We start from the raw sequence: 17,513 nt of genomic DNA on the forward strand, positions 1-17,513 counted from the left end.
AGTGGGTAAGCCTGAAGACAAATTTTAAAAAATCTGTGCCTTTGTATCTCCTTCTTTTAATGTTTGAGTCAAACTGTTTTGAATTCTAATTACAGATGCTGGAATTCTCCTTCCTTCTCTCCTACCATTCTCTTTGTTCCTCTGTGGCTATGAATTTGAGCATGAAAATCAATATGTTTGTGCTGTTGTTGACAGAAAATGTTACTTATATACAAGGAGAAACTACATCAGAACCCATTAAAGCTCAGTTTGCAACAAGGTCTCATATCAATAGATTGATCAGAGTGTCATAATATTATTTCTTTATAGGTCTAAAGCATATTCATTTTGTGGAGGTGGCAACCATGGTTACAACAATGAGTTTAAGAGCATGGAGGTAACTTACTGCCTTTTTTTTTTCTTCTTTATTGGAGTATAATTGCTTTACAGTATTGTGTTAGTTTCTGCTGTACGACAAAGTGAATCAGCTATATGTATACATATATCCCCATATCCCCTCCCTCTTGAGCCTCCCTCCCACCATCCCTATCCCACCCCTTTAGGTCTTCAGAAAGCATTGAGCTGATCTCCCTGTGCTCTGTAGTAGCTTCCCACTATCTATTTTACATTTGGTAGTGTATGTATGTCAATGCTACTCTCTCACTACTTCCCAGCTTCCCCTCCCCCCCACCCCGTGTCCTCAAGTCCATTCTCTATGTCTGCTTCTCTATTCCTGCCCTGCCACTAGGTTCATCTGTATCGTTTTTCTAGATTCCATATATGTGCGTTAGCATATGGTATTTGTTTTTCTCTTTCTGATTTACTTCGCTCTGTTTGACAGACTCTAGGTCCATCCACCTCACTACAAATAGCTCAATTTCATTTCTTTTTATGGCTGGATAACATTCCATTATATATATGTACCACATCTTCTTTATCCATTCATCTCTTGATGGGCATTTAGGTTGCTTCCATGTCCTGGCTATTGTAAATAGTGCTGCAGTGAACATTGGAGTGCATGTGTCTTTTTGAATGATGGTTTTCTCTGGGTATATGCCCAATAGTGGGATCGCTGGGTACTGCTTTTTTTTTTAAACAAATACTTATTAAGCATCTACTTTGTGAAAGACAATGTTCAGGACTCTTGAATACATTTGTGAACAACAAAGATAAAGACCCCTGCCCTCATGAAGTTTTCATTCTAACAGGTGGATATAGACAATTGGCATAACAAAGCAATGTGTTGTTTGATGTGTTAGGAGATAAGTGCTATGGGAAATAAAAAAAGTAAAGCAGAGTAGGTGGAAATTGGGGGTATTTTGGGGTGACATAAGAGCAGAGTGCAACTTTAAATAAGATGGAGAGGGTGGGATTCATTGAGATGACAGTTGAGCAGAGACTTGAAGAAGGTGCAAGAATTAACCTTTCAAATATTCAGGGGACAAGTGTCCCACGCAGAGGAAACAGCCAGTGTCAGAGGCCTAAGGTGGGAGTGTGTCTGATATGTTGGCAGTGAGAGAACCTTTGTGAGTCTGTTAGCATATTAGACTGTGATTGGAGGAGAAAGAGTGAGGGTTAGTTGGACATGTTAAATTCAAGATTATTTATTAGACATGCAAGCAGAGATGTTACATATAGGCAATTAGAGAGTGTACCTAAAGGGATAAAAAATTGAGTTTTAGGCATAAAAATTATTTCGAAGATGTGTGACTACATAAGATTTTCAGGGATTAAGTGTAGGTGAAGAAGGCCAAGTGCTGAGCCCGAAGCACTTTTCCTTGAAGAGATTGGGAGAGAAAGAGTTACTAGCAAAGAGACCTGGGAGTAGAGCCAGTGAGGGAAGAAGAAAACCAGGAGCATGTGCTGTCCTTGGAGACCAGGGAGGAAACTATTTGAAGGAGCCCATGAGTAAAGTGTAGCCAATATTCCCCCATAGGTAAAGCTTTATGATTTTTGCAACCTGATTGTCTTATCTAGTTCCATTTGTCGCACACACGCCCCTTTCCAAATAAAGAAAAATGTGTTAGGCTCTATATGAATACACTGCCTCTTAACATTGTCATGATGAATTATACCTTTTTGTAAATACTCAAGAGTTTCTGGAGACAGCATCCTTTTCTGTCCCATTCTATCAAATAGGGTACTATTTGATAACTAAGTTAATAACTGCAAGAAAAACCTATGCCTCCAATTCTTTGCTGATTATCTTGGGAAAATATATATATGTGTATTTTTATATTCCTGTTACCTGAAAAGAATTGCTTATCCATGTTTGATACTGTTCTTCTAGTTATTTAGAATCTAAAACAAATTGAATCTGTTATAAGTAGTATAATTAAATTACCTTTAATTAATTAAACACGAATAAAAATATTTAGGTATCTTCATCCTAACAGTAAATGGGAGATGTATTTGAGAAATCAGTGGGCAGATATAAGTTGTGCAAAAATTTAATGCTTAGAAATTTCAACATTTTTTGTCATGTAGTAGTAACATATTTGAACAATGATAATAAAGGAGTGTAAAAAGAATATGTGATGTTATATGATGAATTTCTAATTTCTATTGTCCAGATATTGCAGAATTGTGCTGGCATTGGTTGTCCACTGTTGTTTGTATTCTCCTAGTCTGTTGACATAGGAGGCACTATGGAAGCAGGTAGATTTAGAAGTAAACACATTATGGGATAGATTTGATTGGACTTGGTACAACATCACAGGTGGAAATGATGCAAACATCATTTTCAAATCTGGAAAGCAGCCTATATTTTATAATAACTATAAATGGAGTATTTAAAAATTGTGAATCACTATATTGTACACCTGTAACAGATAATATTGTACAGCAAAATGTACTTCAATAATAAAAAAAATCATAATGTTAAAAAAATCTGGAAAGCAATTCTTAAAGAGGCCTAAGATACAAATAGAAAAGCTGTTAGAGAAAGAAAATTGTGTCTCTTCCAACATCTATTTTTGCGTTGACATGGCATCTAGTAACGGGAGGACTATTACCGCCTAGGCTATCTTTCTGGCGCACGGACCCAGTTTTAAAGAGAAGACTGAAGTTGAAGCATTTGACAATATTGAAGTGTATAACCTAATGTGTGGTGAGTATATCTATATAAATTCAACAATCTAATTGAATTGAGTTTTAAAAATATGAATTTTGATACTGGTGGTAAATTGAATCCCAGAAGTAGATGCTCTGCCTAAGAAGGCAGAAAGTAGAAAAGTTGAGGGAGAATTACTTATTATTCAGAATTATTCAGCTATAAGTGTGAGTTCTTTTTGTTTGTTTGTTTGTTTTTAGTAATGATAAACATGAGATCTTGGGAGGCCAACTTTTCTGTTAGTTACTCCATGAAAATTTAATTTAATAGAACTTAAATAAAATTATACTTCCAACTTTTCAAAGCAGGAATAGCATACCTAAAAACATAAGTATTTTCTTGTAATTACAGAGAGGAAACGTCTTGAATAAAAGGATGGTAAAAACATCTTATTTGGATTGACACTTATTACACTCAATGTTAAAAAACCTTAAAGAATTAGAGTTTTGAGGAATCTAACCTACCTTCCTGCCTGTATGCTAACCTCAGCCCACTCATCATTTAGCTAGGCAAGGCAATGAATGAGTTGCAATTTCACCTTTAGTTATAGGAATTTGTGAACATAAGTATGCTCACAGTTGTCACTCTTAATCCTGCCACTGGCCTGTGGTCATTGAATGTGACTTAGAAACCAAAGAGTATCCATTTAGAAAGAATGTGTTGTAGCCTTAACTTAAATTCTTTGTTCCCAAGGCTGAGTTTGCGGTCAAGGCTACTGGCCCATTTCAGGAAAGGTTTAAAAAGAACTAGTTCGGATTGCAGTTCTAGGAGAGATCTCTTTGGTAGTCCTCAGCAGGAGCCACTTACAAGGTTGTGTTTGTGCAATATTATGTCCTGTTTTTATAGCAAAAATTAGAAAAAGTTCTCTAAATTTTAAGCAAAGTTCACTAGTTTAATACTTTAAAAGTATCTGTACTTATTTTCCTACAATTAAATACGTATACTACAAGTAAGATTTTGAATTATTTGACTTCTTTAAGCTTGTTTTTATGCTAGAAAATCATGATATGCTTAAGGGACAAAGTGATCATTTAAGCAAAGATGCTTTTCTCTGGAGGAACAGAAACAGTACATGAACGTTCCTGTTGCTCATTTACGGCAACTGTTCTCATTTTCTAGAAAGACTAGGTATTGGGAGAGGAGGGGAGGGAAGCCGGTAAACCGAAAGGCATATGCAGCAGAATTTATTAAAGTAAGTGAACAGTAAGTGTTTGTTTTCTCCCATCTTCTGCAAAGATGTTGTTGCCTTCTAATTTAAAACTACTTTGAATTTATTTTTTAACCAGATCTTCTACACATTCAACCAGCACCAAACAATGGTACCCATGGTAGTTTAAACTACCTTCTGAAGGTGCCTTTTTATGAACCATCCCATGCAGAGGAAATGTCAAAGGTTTCTGTTTGTGGCTTTACTGTGCCATTGCCCACAGATAATCTAGGATGTTCATGCCCTGGGCTACAAAACGTAAGTAATAACTTCATGTATCCATAAGAATGTATAGGGGCAAGCTCATCTATAACCAGGGTAGCTAACAACCAGGTTTGTGTTCTCGTTCAGATATTTACTAAGTGAATATGTGTTTTCTCTGAACCGAATCTGGAAATGAGACATACATTGTAAGATTAAGTATGTGAATATGTTTTGTAAACTGGAAAGCACTATTTGGCAATTGTTAGCCCATGGTGAGCTAACTGTTCTTAACTGTTCAAGACAGTGGAATCCTGGGGCTCTCTTTGATTTCCCTCACAAACCCCCTCTCTTACAGCTTAAGAATCGGATGGTCATGCTTGGTTATTTCAGAGCAGAAATAGCTGGCAGGGGCAGGGACTGAGATCTAGCATCAGACACACCCACTAGGGTAGGTGCTATGGAGTCTGCTCTATAGGAAGCCTAGTATTTTAAGTGGGAGGTATTCTTTTGGGTAGCAGTGAAGAATCCTTTGATCAGACAATGCTTGGAGGCTGGCTGAGAAACAGTCAGCACTGGGAAGGTCTTTTTAGTGGATCAGGGGCCCAGCTGAGTTCAGGAGCAGGGTTTCAGATCCCAGGAGATCTCAACGAGGTGAGATTCCAGTACTAAGTGGGGTCTCCCAAAGGCAAACAATCAGAACAGGAGCTCAAAATGCAAGGAACAAGCTTCCTGTAAGAATTGCAGCATGTGGGTGGGGATGGGATTTTGGAATGGAACTGGAGCTCAATTAGTTGTCCATTGAGCTAAAACTAATGTTGGGGTACATTTGATGCCAAGTTTCCTGGGTAGTTGTAAAGCTAAATAAACACCTGCTGCCTCAGGTAAGAATCATTTCTTAGAGCCAGGGGACAGGGCAGAACTTTCCGTTCTCTAATCCTCAAAATAACATTATATCACAGAAATAAATGCATAAATAAATTACCAACCAAAAAAGATTTAAAGGGACAAAAGTCTAAACTTCCTAATAAAAATCAAATCCACACTGAAGATCAGAGTAAGAATGTGAGTTTCCTACTGCTCCAGATAACCTCAATGGAACCACTATTTAAAGTAATAATAATAAATATTATAAAGTGGGTGCTTTCTTGCCCACTTTAAGGTATAGAGAGCTCTGAAAAGTTAGGTACATTGTCCAATATCACAGAAGCTCGGTCTATCTGACTGCAAACTCCAAGTTCTTCTGTGTAAGGAATGTCCCTTCCTGCTCCAATTTGTGGTCCCAGGATCAGTATCTGCATCACTTACAAGCTCGTTGGAGATCTAGAATCTCAGGCCCCTGAGCTTGAACTTACATTGATTCAGAATCTGCATTTTATCAAGACCCTCGCGGAAGTCGCATGCATATATGTGCTAAAGCTTGAGAAGTCCTGGGATGCTGTCATCCCAGCTTAGTAGATGATTCCAGCTGTGGTCAGAATGATCTGCCCCATTATCAATTATATCCTTGCAAACTCCCACACACAAAAAATGTATTCCTAGGAATAGTAATGTCTCTATATTTTTGCGTTAGTGGCAGAACTAGAATGTAAACTCAAGTTAGTCTGACTTTTTTGTTCGGTAGTAAAGCATTCATGTGACTACTGCAGAAATAATCTTGATCACCTTTTAAAACATATATTGTTACTTTGATTCACTTTCTCCCCACCTCCCACATTATCTTTCAGAATGCTGACATTGAACGTGTGAATCAAATGCTAAATCTCACCCGAGATGAAAGTAAGTCAATAGAAAGTGTGTTAAGTCTTCGATGTTTAGACCTAACAAAATATCATATTGCCTTTGGGGGTTCTCCAAAATAAGCTTACAGATTCTTTTGAAAATAAAGATTTTATTACCAACATACAGGACGGAAAAATACCAAAGATCTAATAGCAACAATAGCAAGCATGGAGTAGTTACCATAGTTCCAAGCACAGAATAAATTCCTTGAAATGGTGGTGCATCCGTCTACAGTCCCGTATTTTTTTTATATGTGAAGAGACAAACTGCCTGGGTTTAAGTCTTCTGTCTACTACTTCCCGGCCGTGTAACCTGGGCCAAATTACTTAACCTCTCTGTACCTTAGTCTCTTCATTTCTAATAATGGCACTTACCTCATGTAATTGTAAAGATCAAAAGAGCCAATCCCTGACATGTACACACTGCTATATTTAAAATGGATAACCAACAAGGACCTACTGTATAGCACAGGGAATGCTACTCAATATTCTGTAACACCCTAAATGGGAAAAGAATTTGAAAAAGAATAGATACATGATATATGTATAACTGTATCACTTTGCTATAACCTGAAACCAACACAGCACTGTTAATCAACTATGCTCCAATACAAAATACAAATTTTTAAAAAAGAGCTAATCTGTGGAAAGAAGGTAGAACAGTATCTGCCCTGGAGCAATATTATTATTACCTGTTATCCCTTTTATTTTTACTTTAAAAAATTTTTAATTGAGGTGTAATTGACATACATTTTATTAGTTTCAGGTGTACAATATAATGATTTGATATTTGTGTATATTACAAAATGACCACCACAGTAAGTCTAGTTAATATCTGCCACCATACATAGTTATACAAATTTTTTTCTTCTTGTGATGAGGATTTTTAAGATTTACTCTCATGAATTTTCAAATGTGCAATACTGCATTATTAACTACAGTCAACCTGTTATCTTTTAAGCATTCTTGTATTAAACTCTGTAGGCCTGTTAAATCATTTGTAAAATAGAAATACCTACCTTTAGAGGTGTTATGAAGATTAAAGGAGTTAACATATGAGTGTACTTAGAATAGTGCCTGGCACACAGTAAGTGTTCAGTAAATACACTGGCTGTTTGACAATTTTTTTATAATCTACTGGGTATTATTCCATGACATGAATACCCTGCACATTTTTTAAACATCAGTATTTGATGGAATTTAGACTAATGGCAGACAATTAAAAATGAATAAATATATTAGGCGTACTTTTAATAAAATTCCAATTTCTTTCCTAGGACAATTATTAAAGTAAGTCATCTTTGTTAGAAAGTATGTGCTTTTGATTTTAAGGTTCTGTCTCTTCAGATATGTCTTGTGAACTGTTAGCTGTGTGGCTAAATAATTTATCTAAGCCTTAGTTTTATAGTTTGTAGAATAGAATAATAACACCTACTTCATAGGGTTGTTGTAAGAATTAAAAGAGGCTAAGTATGAAAAATAGTTATCAAAGTACCTGGAAAATAATAATCCATCAGAGATTGGTAGTTACTCTGTGTAGAAACATTTGCTAATCTCACAAACATTTTTATGTTATTTTTATTTTAGTAACAGCAACAGAGAAACTAAATTTGCCATTTGGTAGGCCCAGGGTTATACAGAAGAACAAGGAACTTTGTCTCCTTTATCACAAGGAATATGTCAGTGGATTTGACAAAACTCTCAGGATGCCCCTTTGGAGCTCATATACAGTCCCTAAACCGGTAAGTTCCTGTGTCCATTGATTCACGCAGACTGGAAAGAAATTGTAGTTCTTTAATGTTCTGAAAGTTGAATTTGATTTGCAGTAGAGATCCCAAAGGGAGCTCAACGGGCCTGTGGCTTGTGTTGATAAGACAATGTCCCAGGTTTTTTTTTTTCCTTTTTATATTTGTTTAAAGCCTTTGACTTGAACTTTTTTTTTTTTTTCAGAACTTTCATTGACATACAGTTAACATACAATAAACTGCATATATTTAGAGTGTACAATTTGGTATTTTTTTTCTTATTAGTAATGTATATATGGCAATCCCAATCTCCTGATTCATTCCCCCCCCCCCCCAACCCTCCCCGCTTTCCCCACTTGGTGTCCATATGTTTGTTCTCTACATCTGGGTCTCTATTTCTGCCTTGCAAACAGGTTGATTTGTACCATTTTTCTATATTCCGCATATATGTGTTAATATATGATATTTGTTTTCCTCTTTCTGACTCACTTCACTCTGTATGACAGTCTCTACGTCCATCCATGTCTCTACAAATGTCCCAGTTTCATTCCTTTTTACAGCTGAGTAATATTCCATTGTAAATATGTACAACACCTTTTTTAGCCATTCATCTGTTCACGGGCGTTTAGGTTGCTTCCATGTCCTGGCTGTTGTAAATAGCGCTTCAATGAACATTGTGGCACATGTTTCCTTTTGGATTATGGTTTTCTCTGGGAATATGCCCAGCAGTGGGATTGCTGGGTCATATGGTAACTCTGTTTTTAGTTTTGCAAGGAACCTCCATACTGTTCTCCATAGTGACTGTATCAATTTACATTCCCACCAACAGCACAAGAACATTCCCTTTTCTCCACATCCTCTCCAGCATTTACTGTTTGTAGATTTTCTGATGATGCCCATTCTAACTGGTGTGAGGTGATACCTCATTGTAGTTTTGATTTGCATTTCTCTAATAATTAGTGATGTTGAGCAGCTTTTCATGTGTCTCTTAGCCATCCATATGTCTTCTTTGGAGAAATGCCTATTTAGGTCTTCTGCCCAATTTTTGATTGGGTTATTTGTTTTTTTAGTATTGAACTGGATGAACTGTTTATATATATTGGAGATTAATCCTTTGTCTGTTGATTCATTTGCAAATATTTTCTCCCATTCTGAGGGTTGTCTTTTTGTCTTGTTGATAGTTTCAGTGTCCCAGATTTTACTTACAAGTACTTGTAGGTGCTACATGGGTGCAGAAGAGGAATACACTGTGTTTTGCCTGGAGAAAGTAGAAAGTGTTTACAGGCCAATTGGCTAATTGATATTGCAGGTAGAAAAAAAGATTTCAAAGAGAAGCAACAGGAAGTACAGAGGCACACATTTCATTTGGTATTTCCCAAGTATATGGTGGGTGTACCTAAAAGATGATGTTAACTAATTTATAAAGAGTTTCGTTATTTATCTGATTGCTTTAAAATACTATACTATCTTCTGTGTACCCTGGTAGGCATAATAAACACCATGTGAATAAGAGGTAATCCTTCCCTGAAGGATCTAGCACTCTAAGAAGTCAGGCTAGACTTACATGTATAGGTGTGCTATGTTACAGGTCTCTCCAGATTGAGGTTGAGAATCCAATTGTTTAAATCCTCTTATCTCCTTAACTATCTGGCAAACTCCTTTTCAGTTAATGTGACTGGGAAAAGTGGCTACCATCAGAAAAAAAAGATTAGATCCTTACTTCACACGATATACAACATTAAATTGATGGTGAATTTATAGATCTAAATGTGAACAGCAAATCCATATTTTCCTTTATGTATATCTTTATGACCTTAGGGTAGGGAAGGATTTGTTATGACAGAGAACGACAACAAAACAAAAATAATACAGAGGAAATTGATTAATTTACTACATTAACATTAATGTGTGACAGGAAAAATGAAGTTATGGGTGGGACAATATGTTTGCATTACATATAAGAAACAAGTGATGTGTATAGAATAGTAATTAGGATCCAGAATGGCTAGTACATTTCTATCAATAAAACAAGAGAATGACAGGCATCTTCGTTAATAAATGGGCAAAGGATATGAACCAAGCAATTGAACCTTATTAGCAACCACGGAAATGTAAACTAAAGCAAAGTCAAAGTCTGCCAAAAATCAGCCCAAACACTCTTTCACGGCAGGAATGGTTTTGTTCAATGTATTCCCTGGTGCAATACAGCTGCCCAGTAAATGTTTATTGAGTGAATGCATTGGAAAAATGAATCCCAACCATTATTTTTAAAGAACTAAAGACAAAGCAGTACTTCCAACCAGATGGGTAAATTAGGAAGCGGTTTTTATATAGAAAATCTTAGTATTTTAGATACAAAGATTCTGATGACAAACCACTACCTATTATTGTTCTTGCTAAGGGTACAGATTGTCCATCTCTTTTTATGGAAAGGAAGTAATTGGTTGTATCCAGTTTATTTACTCTTCTTGTTCCATTTCAAGGTTTTTGGAGAAAAATAAGCATATTTTCCCACTACTAACTAAAGCTTTATGTGTTCCGAAAGCCAACTCTCCTGCTGACAATGGTTTAATTGTGGTCAGTGGAAGGAGAGCACTAATGCTGTTTTCCAACATGGGCAAATATTTCACAAAGTTACCTGAGTTCATGTGTATGGTTAACAGAAACATCACTTTCTTAATATGCACAGTGTTCAATTGTCTGTGATTTTCTTCAACATGCTATGAAGCATACTATGAAATAACAATATGAAGTTATTTATTCCTTAAAATAATTTCTATTTTGTTTTAGATTTTGAGAGGGGCAGTATATTCAAGGCCAGTTTTATTATTCAAGTCTCTATTTTGAAAAGTCCATTCTAGGGATTATGTGGAGTTAAGGGGAATGTTTATGTTTTTAATACTTTCCCCTGCTGTCTTGCATTCCTGAATTTATATGAGCTTGAGCGGAAACCAAAGGCAGAGAGAGATTTTAAGTGGGCTCAGACTAGGAGTTTAGTACAATTCTTTTTTTGTTATTGTTTTAAAACTAGCTTCTTTGTTACCCAAAGTTCCTGTCCTTTCACTGATCCCACAGAACTACTTGTGTATTTCTCCTTGCATGTGACAGGATGGAATTCTAGCAATTTTCTGCTTTCTAATTCAGAAATTACTCTGTTAGTATGTTGTGGTTCAAGAAAATTACATACAAGGATGTTTTGAGATTCACATAAAAATGTTGTAAATCAGCTCTGTGTTTGAAAAATCAGACTTTAAATAAGCACTTTTTGGAGCATGGACCCAATTGGCTTGTGTCTTTAAGTTTTATGGAGCTTTTGTTTTTCTGTGGTTTTGGTGGGTTTTCTAATTGTTGCTGTTGTTGTTATTATCTCAGAAGAGTTTTGAGGAAGTAGTTGTGATTTGAAATCATGGTCCCACTGCAATTGCTTCAAAACCTTTAAGGTTGATCAGACGTATAAGGGTTTTGCTTCTGGCCCTCCTCAATAGGAAGATGTGAATTATTTCTTCCGTTGCTAGGTGGAAAATATAATAGCAAGAATTACAACGATTATTTAGCATATATCATTCAGAAATTGAATATGAAGTCAAAGGGCTTTTTCAGAGAAGAAAATCTAGTACACTTTGAAAAATATCTCCCTCTCTCTATATATACATATGTACATATCGCCCATAACTAAATTTTTACAAAGTCTTTTTTGTTTCTGAAGCTTGTTAGCACTGATATTATAAATTATGACCCAGATATGTTTTGTGAGTCTTTAAAAATTAGGGACATTATTGTGTATTACAAAAGGTTTTCTTTTGAACTATAAGAAATATTTTTCCGTATGGAAAAAAAAGTCACATAACCAGAAAAGTAACTTAAACATGTGTATAATTATTTTCCTTACCATAAGGCAAGATCACAATTATCCAATCTTCAAACAAATATGCTTTAGCTTTGACATTCAGCCTACAGATAAGGAGAGTCTATAACTTCAATAAAAATTATTTTATCCCTTGTTTAAGTTCTATTTTGTCTCCATGCCAGACTAGAAATGAAAGTATCTCACTTTCCTGTGTGTGCTCATCATCCACTTCCCTTGAAGAATTTTGAGATCTAGAGAGTTCAGATTTCATCTGAGTGTCTGAGTCCTATTTATTGTTTTCCTGACTTTCTATCCCCTGACTTAAAAAACCTTTAAGGAACTCTGAAAAGATGGCAGGATTGTGTATGTGTGTGTGTGTTTGTGTCTGTAGGTGGGTGGTGGAGTGTTAAGGTGGTGGTTCACTATGCCTTTTTTCAAGAGCCCAAGATTCAGAAATTATGTGACCATACCTCTGCCTGCTCTTTCTAGAGAGCTGCCTACTGCATGATTTCACCTTTATAAAGGAGGCCATATCCTATCTTTCCCAGTCTTGATGCACTTATATTTGGAGGTTCAAGTTTGATATGTAAGAAACACATCTAAGATTTTCAGTTAGCAGAAAATGTGTACCTTTTTTTTAGTACTTTTAAAAAAAATTAACTAATTAATTTATTGGCTGCATTGGGTCTTCACTGCTGCATGTGGGCTTTCTCTAATTGTGGCAAGTGGGGGCTACTCTTCATTGTGGTGCGTGGGCTCCTCATTGCAGTGGCTTCTCCTGTTGCGGAGTACGGGCTCTAGGCATGTGGGCTTCAGTAGTTGTGGCACATGGGCTCAATAGTTGTGGCTCACAGGCTCTAAAGCACAGGCTCAATTGTTGTGGCGCGTGGGCTTAGTTGTTCCACAGTGTGTGGGATCTTCCTGGAGCAGGGATCGAACCCAGGTCCCCTGCATCGGCAGGCGGATTCTTAACCACTGCACCACCTAGGAAGTCTCTAGTAGTTTCTGACTAAAGCCATCCTGGTCCTTTTCTCCCTACCCAAAGTCTATGGCACTTTGAGAAAATAGTAAACATTTTGCCCAACTCAATTGTTTGAGCACAGCTTCCACAGCTGCAGGTTCATTAAAATTACAATAAACTTCCTTCCTTAAGGTTTTTAATTTTAACTATTGAATATGGGCATTTCACTTTCATTATATTATGGAAAATGCATCAATGGCTACATTCATGAATTATATATTTCTTCAAGTAAAATGATAAGGCATGTGGTAGGAAACATCAACTCACAATATTCTGGGTGTCTATAGGGCTGACTGGGTCAGCTGTCAGTCTCCCTGGTTCTCCCACTTTGCAACATCTTTATGTGCCCCTTTACACCAAGTGAAGAAACCTGGCCATTCAAAATTGTTTTTAGCTTTCTAGTATCTGCCACCGGAAAGAGAATGAAATAAATGGTGAGAGTGGATACATTGCATCTAATACAAATATCTTCGTATTTCTCGGTCGGCTCCTTGCTTTGGTGACTACATCACTGAGGAGCTTCGTAAGAAAGGAAGAAGGGAAGATACATATTTGAGACTTTGTGCATCTCAAAATGTTTTTACTCTATCTACATGCTTAATTGATGGCTTAGCTTTAGAATTTTTAAAATAGTTTTTCTTCAAAATTAATAGGACATTAGACTTCTGTTTTTACATGCACCTTACTTTTTTCCATCTCCTGTCTTTAATTCAGTTTTTGAGAAACATCTGCAATTTCATCTTCCAGAGCTTATTGAAAATTTTACTTCTGCTGTCATATTTTTAAATCCCAAGAACTCTTTCTGTTATCTCTTTCCTTTTTAAATGCTTTCTGCTCTTTCTCTAAGATGCCATACAAACTCTCGTCTCTCTGAGAAGTGAGTTTTCTTCTGCTCTCTGCATTGTCTCTTTTTCTTCTTGGTTCCTCTCCCCAACCCTGACGAATATCTGGTGGTCCTTGGCCATCAGTTTATATTTTAAGAGTGAGACACTAAGCTGCAGGGCTGGGCTGGCCAGCTGATAGGCTTCATTATAGGTCAATCAGGAGGAGAACCAGACATTTTGTTGGGGACTCTAATTGTATCTAGTTTTCTTTCCAGGCTGATTTGTTTTCCAAAGAAAGAACACTTCTAATCTGAACCAACATCCACGGGGGTGATGAGACTGGAGGGAATCTTACCATTCAGTAGATAGATTTTTAAATTTAATTCCACTGCTTTCACCTGCTCTCCAGGGTGCCTTGTATCCTTTAGTCTGGTTGTGCCTTTGGTTCAACCTCCCCATTGAGTAAACATTCTGTCTGGCCTCTTTTACAGACGTTCACCCTATCCTCTTCTTTCCAACTTTGCACATATTCCCTGTCTTTAGGAGACTCCAAGGTCTACCTTTCTGGTTTCTGTAGTAGGAATCAGCTTCTTTGGGCTTGCCCCAACCACAGGCTCTTGGTTGTCAGTGTTTACTTGTTTACCAAGTCAAGGTTACAGTAGTAAACAAATATGTTTATCTGACTTCCAGTTTCTGAAAATTTCTTATCATCTCTTGTGTGTCTTCAGCATTACTATTCTTTTAATGGGATTTTAATGCTCAGAAGGGAGCATAGATAAATGTTTGTGTACAATCAAGTTGAGAAATTTACCCAAGTTGTATATAGTGTTGGAGTGTTTTAGTATGTTGTCTGCTTTTCTTTCCCCTCATCTTCGTCTCCTATTTGTTCTATATCTCATCATAGGACTCTCCTGCCTATGAATACAGCACACAGTGTATGTTGCCTTTTCCTTTGTGAATTGATTTTGTGCATTTTATTTATTTTTCCCTAGCTTTATTGAGATATAATTGATATATAACATTGTGTAAGTTTACAAGGTGTACAACATGATGATTTGATATATGCATATATTACAAAATAATTACCACATATGTTTTAGACACCACAGCTAATTTTTGCCTTTAGCACAATATAGTGAATAGAGGAAAAACATTCTAATTTAATTTGATCTTCTTTTTTATAAATTATAAAATAATTTTTTAAGAAATATATACATTGTGGGCAGTAGAGGGTACATAAATCAAAATCTCTGAAAAAATTAAATGAATAGCAAAATGTTTACATACTCAGTTATATGCTAATCAAAATATGATTAAGTAATACTGTATTACCTTAAGTACTTAGGCAGCACATTTATAGGATGCCTGCTAGTAAATATTGTTTTAGTCTTTAAATAAAGTTTGCAAAGAAAATTATGAAAAATGTATTCCTATACTTCATGATGAATAAAGCATAGCTACAAACTTATTAAAGTCCCCAAATTAGTAAATTTATACAACTACAGCTTCTTTGAGTTAATTGTAGATTAATTAATTAGAGGTTCTTGCTCAAGTGAAGAATAATATCCTTGTCATATCTGTATTTTAAAAATAAACTGTTTATATTTTATTTTCAATTTTTATCTGCAAGCACAATATATATCACCACCTAAAAGTTAGATCCTGAAAAGGATTTGGGTTTTTAGCAGTAACTCCCATTATTCCTCTGTACTGAGTTCAGGGTTTATCCTGCAAATATTCCTTTCCAAGGTGTATTTGATCTGTCCTTCCCATGTCCCTAACCAGAAGGGGACCACAGAAGAAAACATTGCTGAAGACATCCATTTTCATTGCTTGCGTAGACCTGATTCACTAAGAAAATAGGAAAAGATTAAATGAAAAACATTCTAGGGAAGTTACAAACCATATAAGGTGATGGGTGAGCCACAATGTGGGCGTCATTTTTTTTTCTTTTTTCTCTTTCAACAGGGAGACACATCGCCTCTTCCTCCCACTGTCCCAGACTGTCTGCGGGCTGATGTCAGGGTTGCTCCTTCTGAGAGCCAAAATTGTTCCTTCTATTTAGCAGACAAGAATATCACCCACGGCTTCCTCTATCCTCCTGGTTTGTATAACTCTTTTAGAGCAGCTTAGAAAGCCCTCATCAGCTCTGGATGTGGGCATGTGCCCTAAACATATGCTCCCCACCAAAACTACCTGCTTGGGCTAAACTAGCTGCCTGGGGGTCTTCCAGTGGCTGTGGGCTGGCCTGGAGCAGTGCAGCAGCTATAATAAAGACTAATAAATTTTGCACTGGGAACCACACATCAGCTCTAATCTGGCCCAGATGTTCAGAGAGTTCGGCAGGTTTAAGTTTAATTTTAAAACTGAAGATTCTTTGGAGAGGGACACAAGCATCTAAAAAAACAATTTTTTTTTTCCTGGTGATTGGCCAAGCTAAGGTTTTCATCGAGAATGCAGCTGTGCCTGTGAAGACAAACCAGGCTGGAATTTGGGCCTCACGCTCAGGCTGCATATCCAACAGCTTTAAACTGTGGATTAAGCAGCTGAATGAACTTGAAATATTTTTTTCAGAAAGTTTCTCTCCAGGGAACTTGCAAAAGCCAGTGTGATTTTCCTAAAATTCAAATCTCTTCTTTGTTCAGCAGGGATTGTCATTTCCTTGATTTACTCATGAGATTTTCAACAATTTCGGTGTTTGGGAAGGGGTTTTCTCCAGATATTCAGCCTCATTTTTCTGGACGCCATGACCAAAGAAGTCAATTTAGAGATTTGTAATTTAGAAATACTGAGATTTATAGTGGGAAAAAAAGGCATAATGAAAGCAAGTAGCACATTAATGTAAAATTACTAACAGAGAATTAGGATAATAAACTGATGTATCTTATAATAGCTAGAGACAATTAGAACTCCACCAAATTTATGTAAACCCTAGGATAAACCTTAAATAGTTGCAACATTTTATTAATAAAAAAAATTAAATTGGCATTTAAAATTGTATCTGTTAAGCCTTAAGATATTTGTTGATTTATAAATGTTTGTCTTGACAAGGAAATGTGATTAAAAACTAAGCAACTTGTCTCAAAAAATGTTAAGGATTGAATGGAACTACCTTGTAACTCTCCATTACAAATTCTGTTAACAATTCCATTATAAGCAAATTCTTATGTTTCTCTGAAAGGAAGATAATCTTATGTTTATTGACTTTCCAACTTTCAGAGTTTAGTTTAAAAAGTAGAAAAGGCTCATAGAGGATCTGAGGACTATGAACAGCATGTGAAATCTTAAAGAAAAAAAAAATCTTGCTTCTTTTTGCCTTTTGGTGCCCACACATTGGCCTTTCATTTGAGTATTAGTTAAGGTAGCCAAGTGTAGTTTAAATATAAAAAGCATTATAATAAACATTCATAGGCTTGCGACAATTTAAATACTCACAGCATTTCAGTGAGAGGGATGCCATGAGACAAATGAAGTATGGAGGGACATAGCACTTTGTGCAAGAGGGTCAGCTGGTGGGCAGTGGAGCTGGGGCTCCAACCTGGGCAGTCTGGTTCCAGAGCACACACACCCAGCATGCACTGTGCTAGACGGCACATCCCTGCATCCTCAAAGCTAATCATTTGTGGTGCCATCAGCAGTCTTCATTGAATTAAAACTCACTTGCTTAAGAAAATTTTATTTTGGAACAGTTATTTATCATAACATTGTTATTTTATGTATATTGAATAACGATGCTTTCCTATCGGTATTATATTTGTTTCCTAGAAACTGTTGTAACAAATTACCCACAAACTTG

General features: G+C 36.3%; 1 protein-coding gene across 2 annotated transcripts in view; it reads left to right on the forward strand.

Annotated features, from left to right (window-relative positions):
- Positions 1-17,513, forward strand: part of ENPP3 (ectonucleotide pyrophosphatase/phosphodiesterase 3) — a 71,006-nt gene that overhangs the window by 42,795 nt on the left and 10,698 nt on the right. The window contains exons 16-22 of one of the 2 annotated variants that reach the window (XM_057739350.1): positions 310-376; positions 3,001-3,088; positions 4,378-4,556; positions 6,227-6,278; positions 7,868-8,022; positions 15,686-15,821; positions 16,991-16,993. In XM_057739350.1, coding sequence (XP_057595333.1) covers positions 310-376; positions 3,001-3,088; positions 4,378-4,556; positions 6,227-6,278; positions 7,868-8,022; positions 15,686-15,821; positions 16,991-16,993 — 680 coding nt within the window. The remainder of the gene's footprint in view (positions 1-309; positions 377-3,000; positions 3,089-4,377; positions 4,557-6,226; positions 6,279-7,867; positions 8,023-15,685; positions 15,822-16,990; positions 16,994-17,513) is intronic. The other variant, XM_057739349.1, reaches the window with a different exon arrangement.

The sequence above is a fragment of the Hippopotamus amphibius genome, chromosome 6 (genome assembly GCF_030028045.1).
Source record: "Hippopotamus amphibius kiboko isolate mHipAmp2 chromosome 6, mHipAmp2.hap2, whole genome shotgun sequence".
In the NCBI taxonomy this organism is placed as follows: Eukaryota; Metazoa; Chordata; class Mammalia; order Artiodactyla; family Hippopotamidae; genus Hippopotamus; species Hippopotamus amphibius.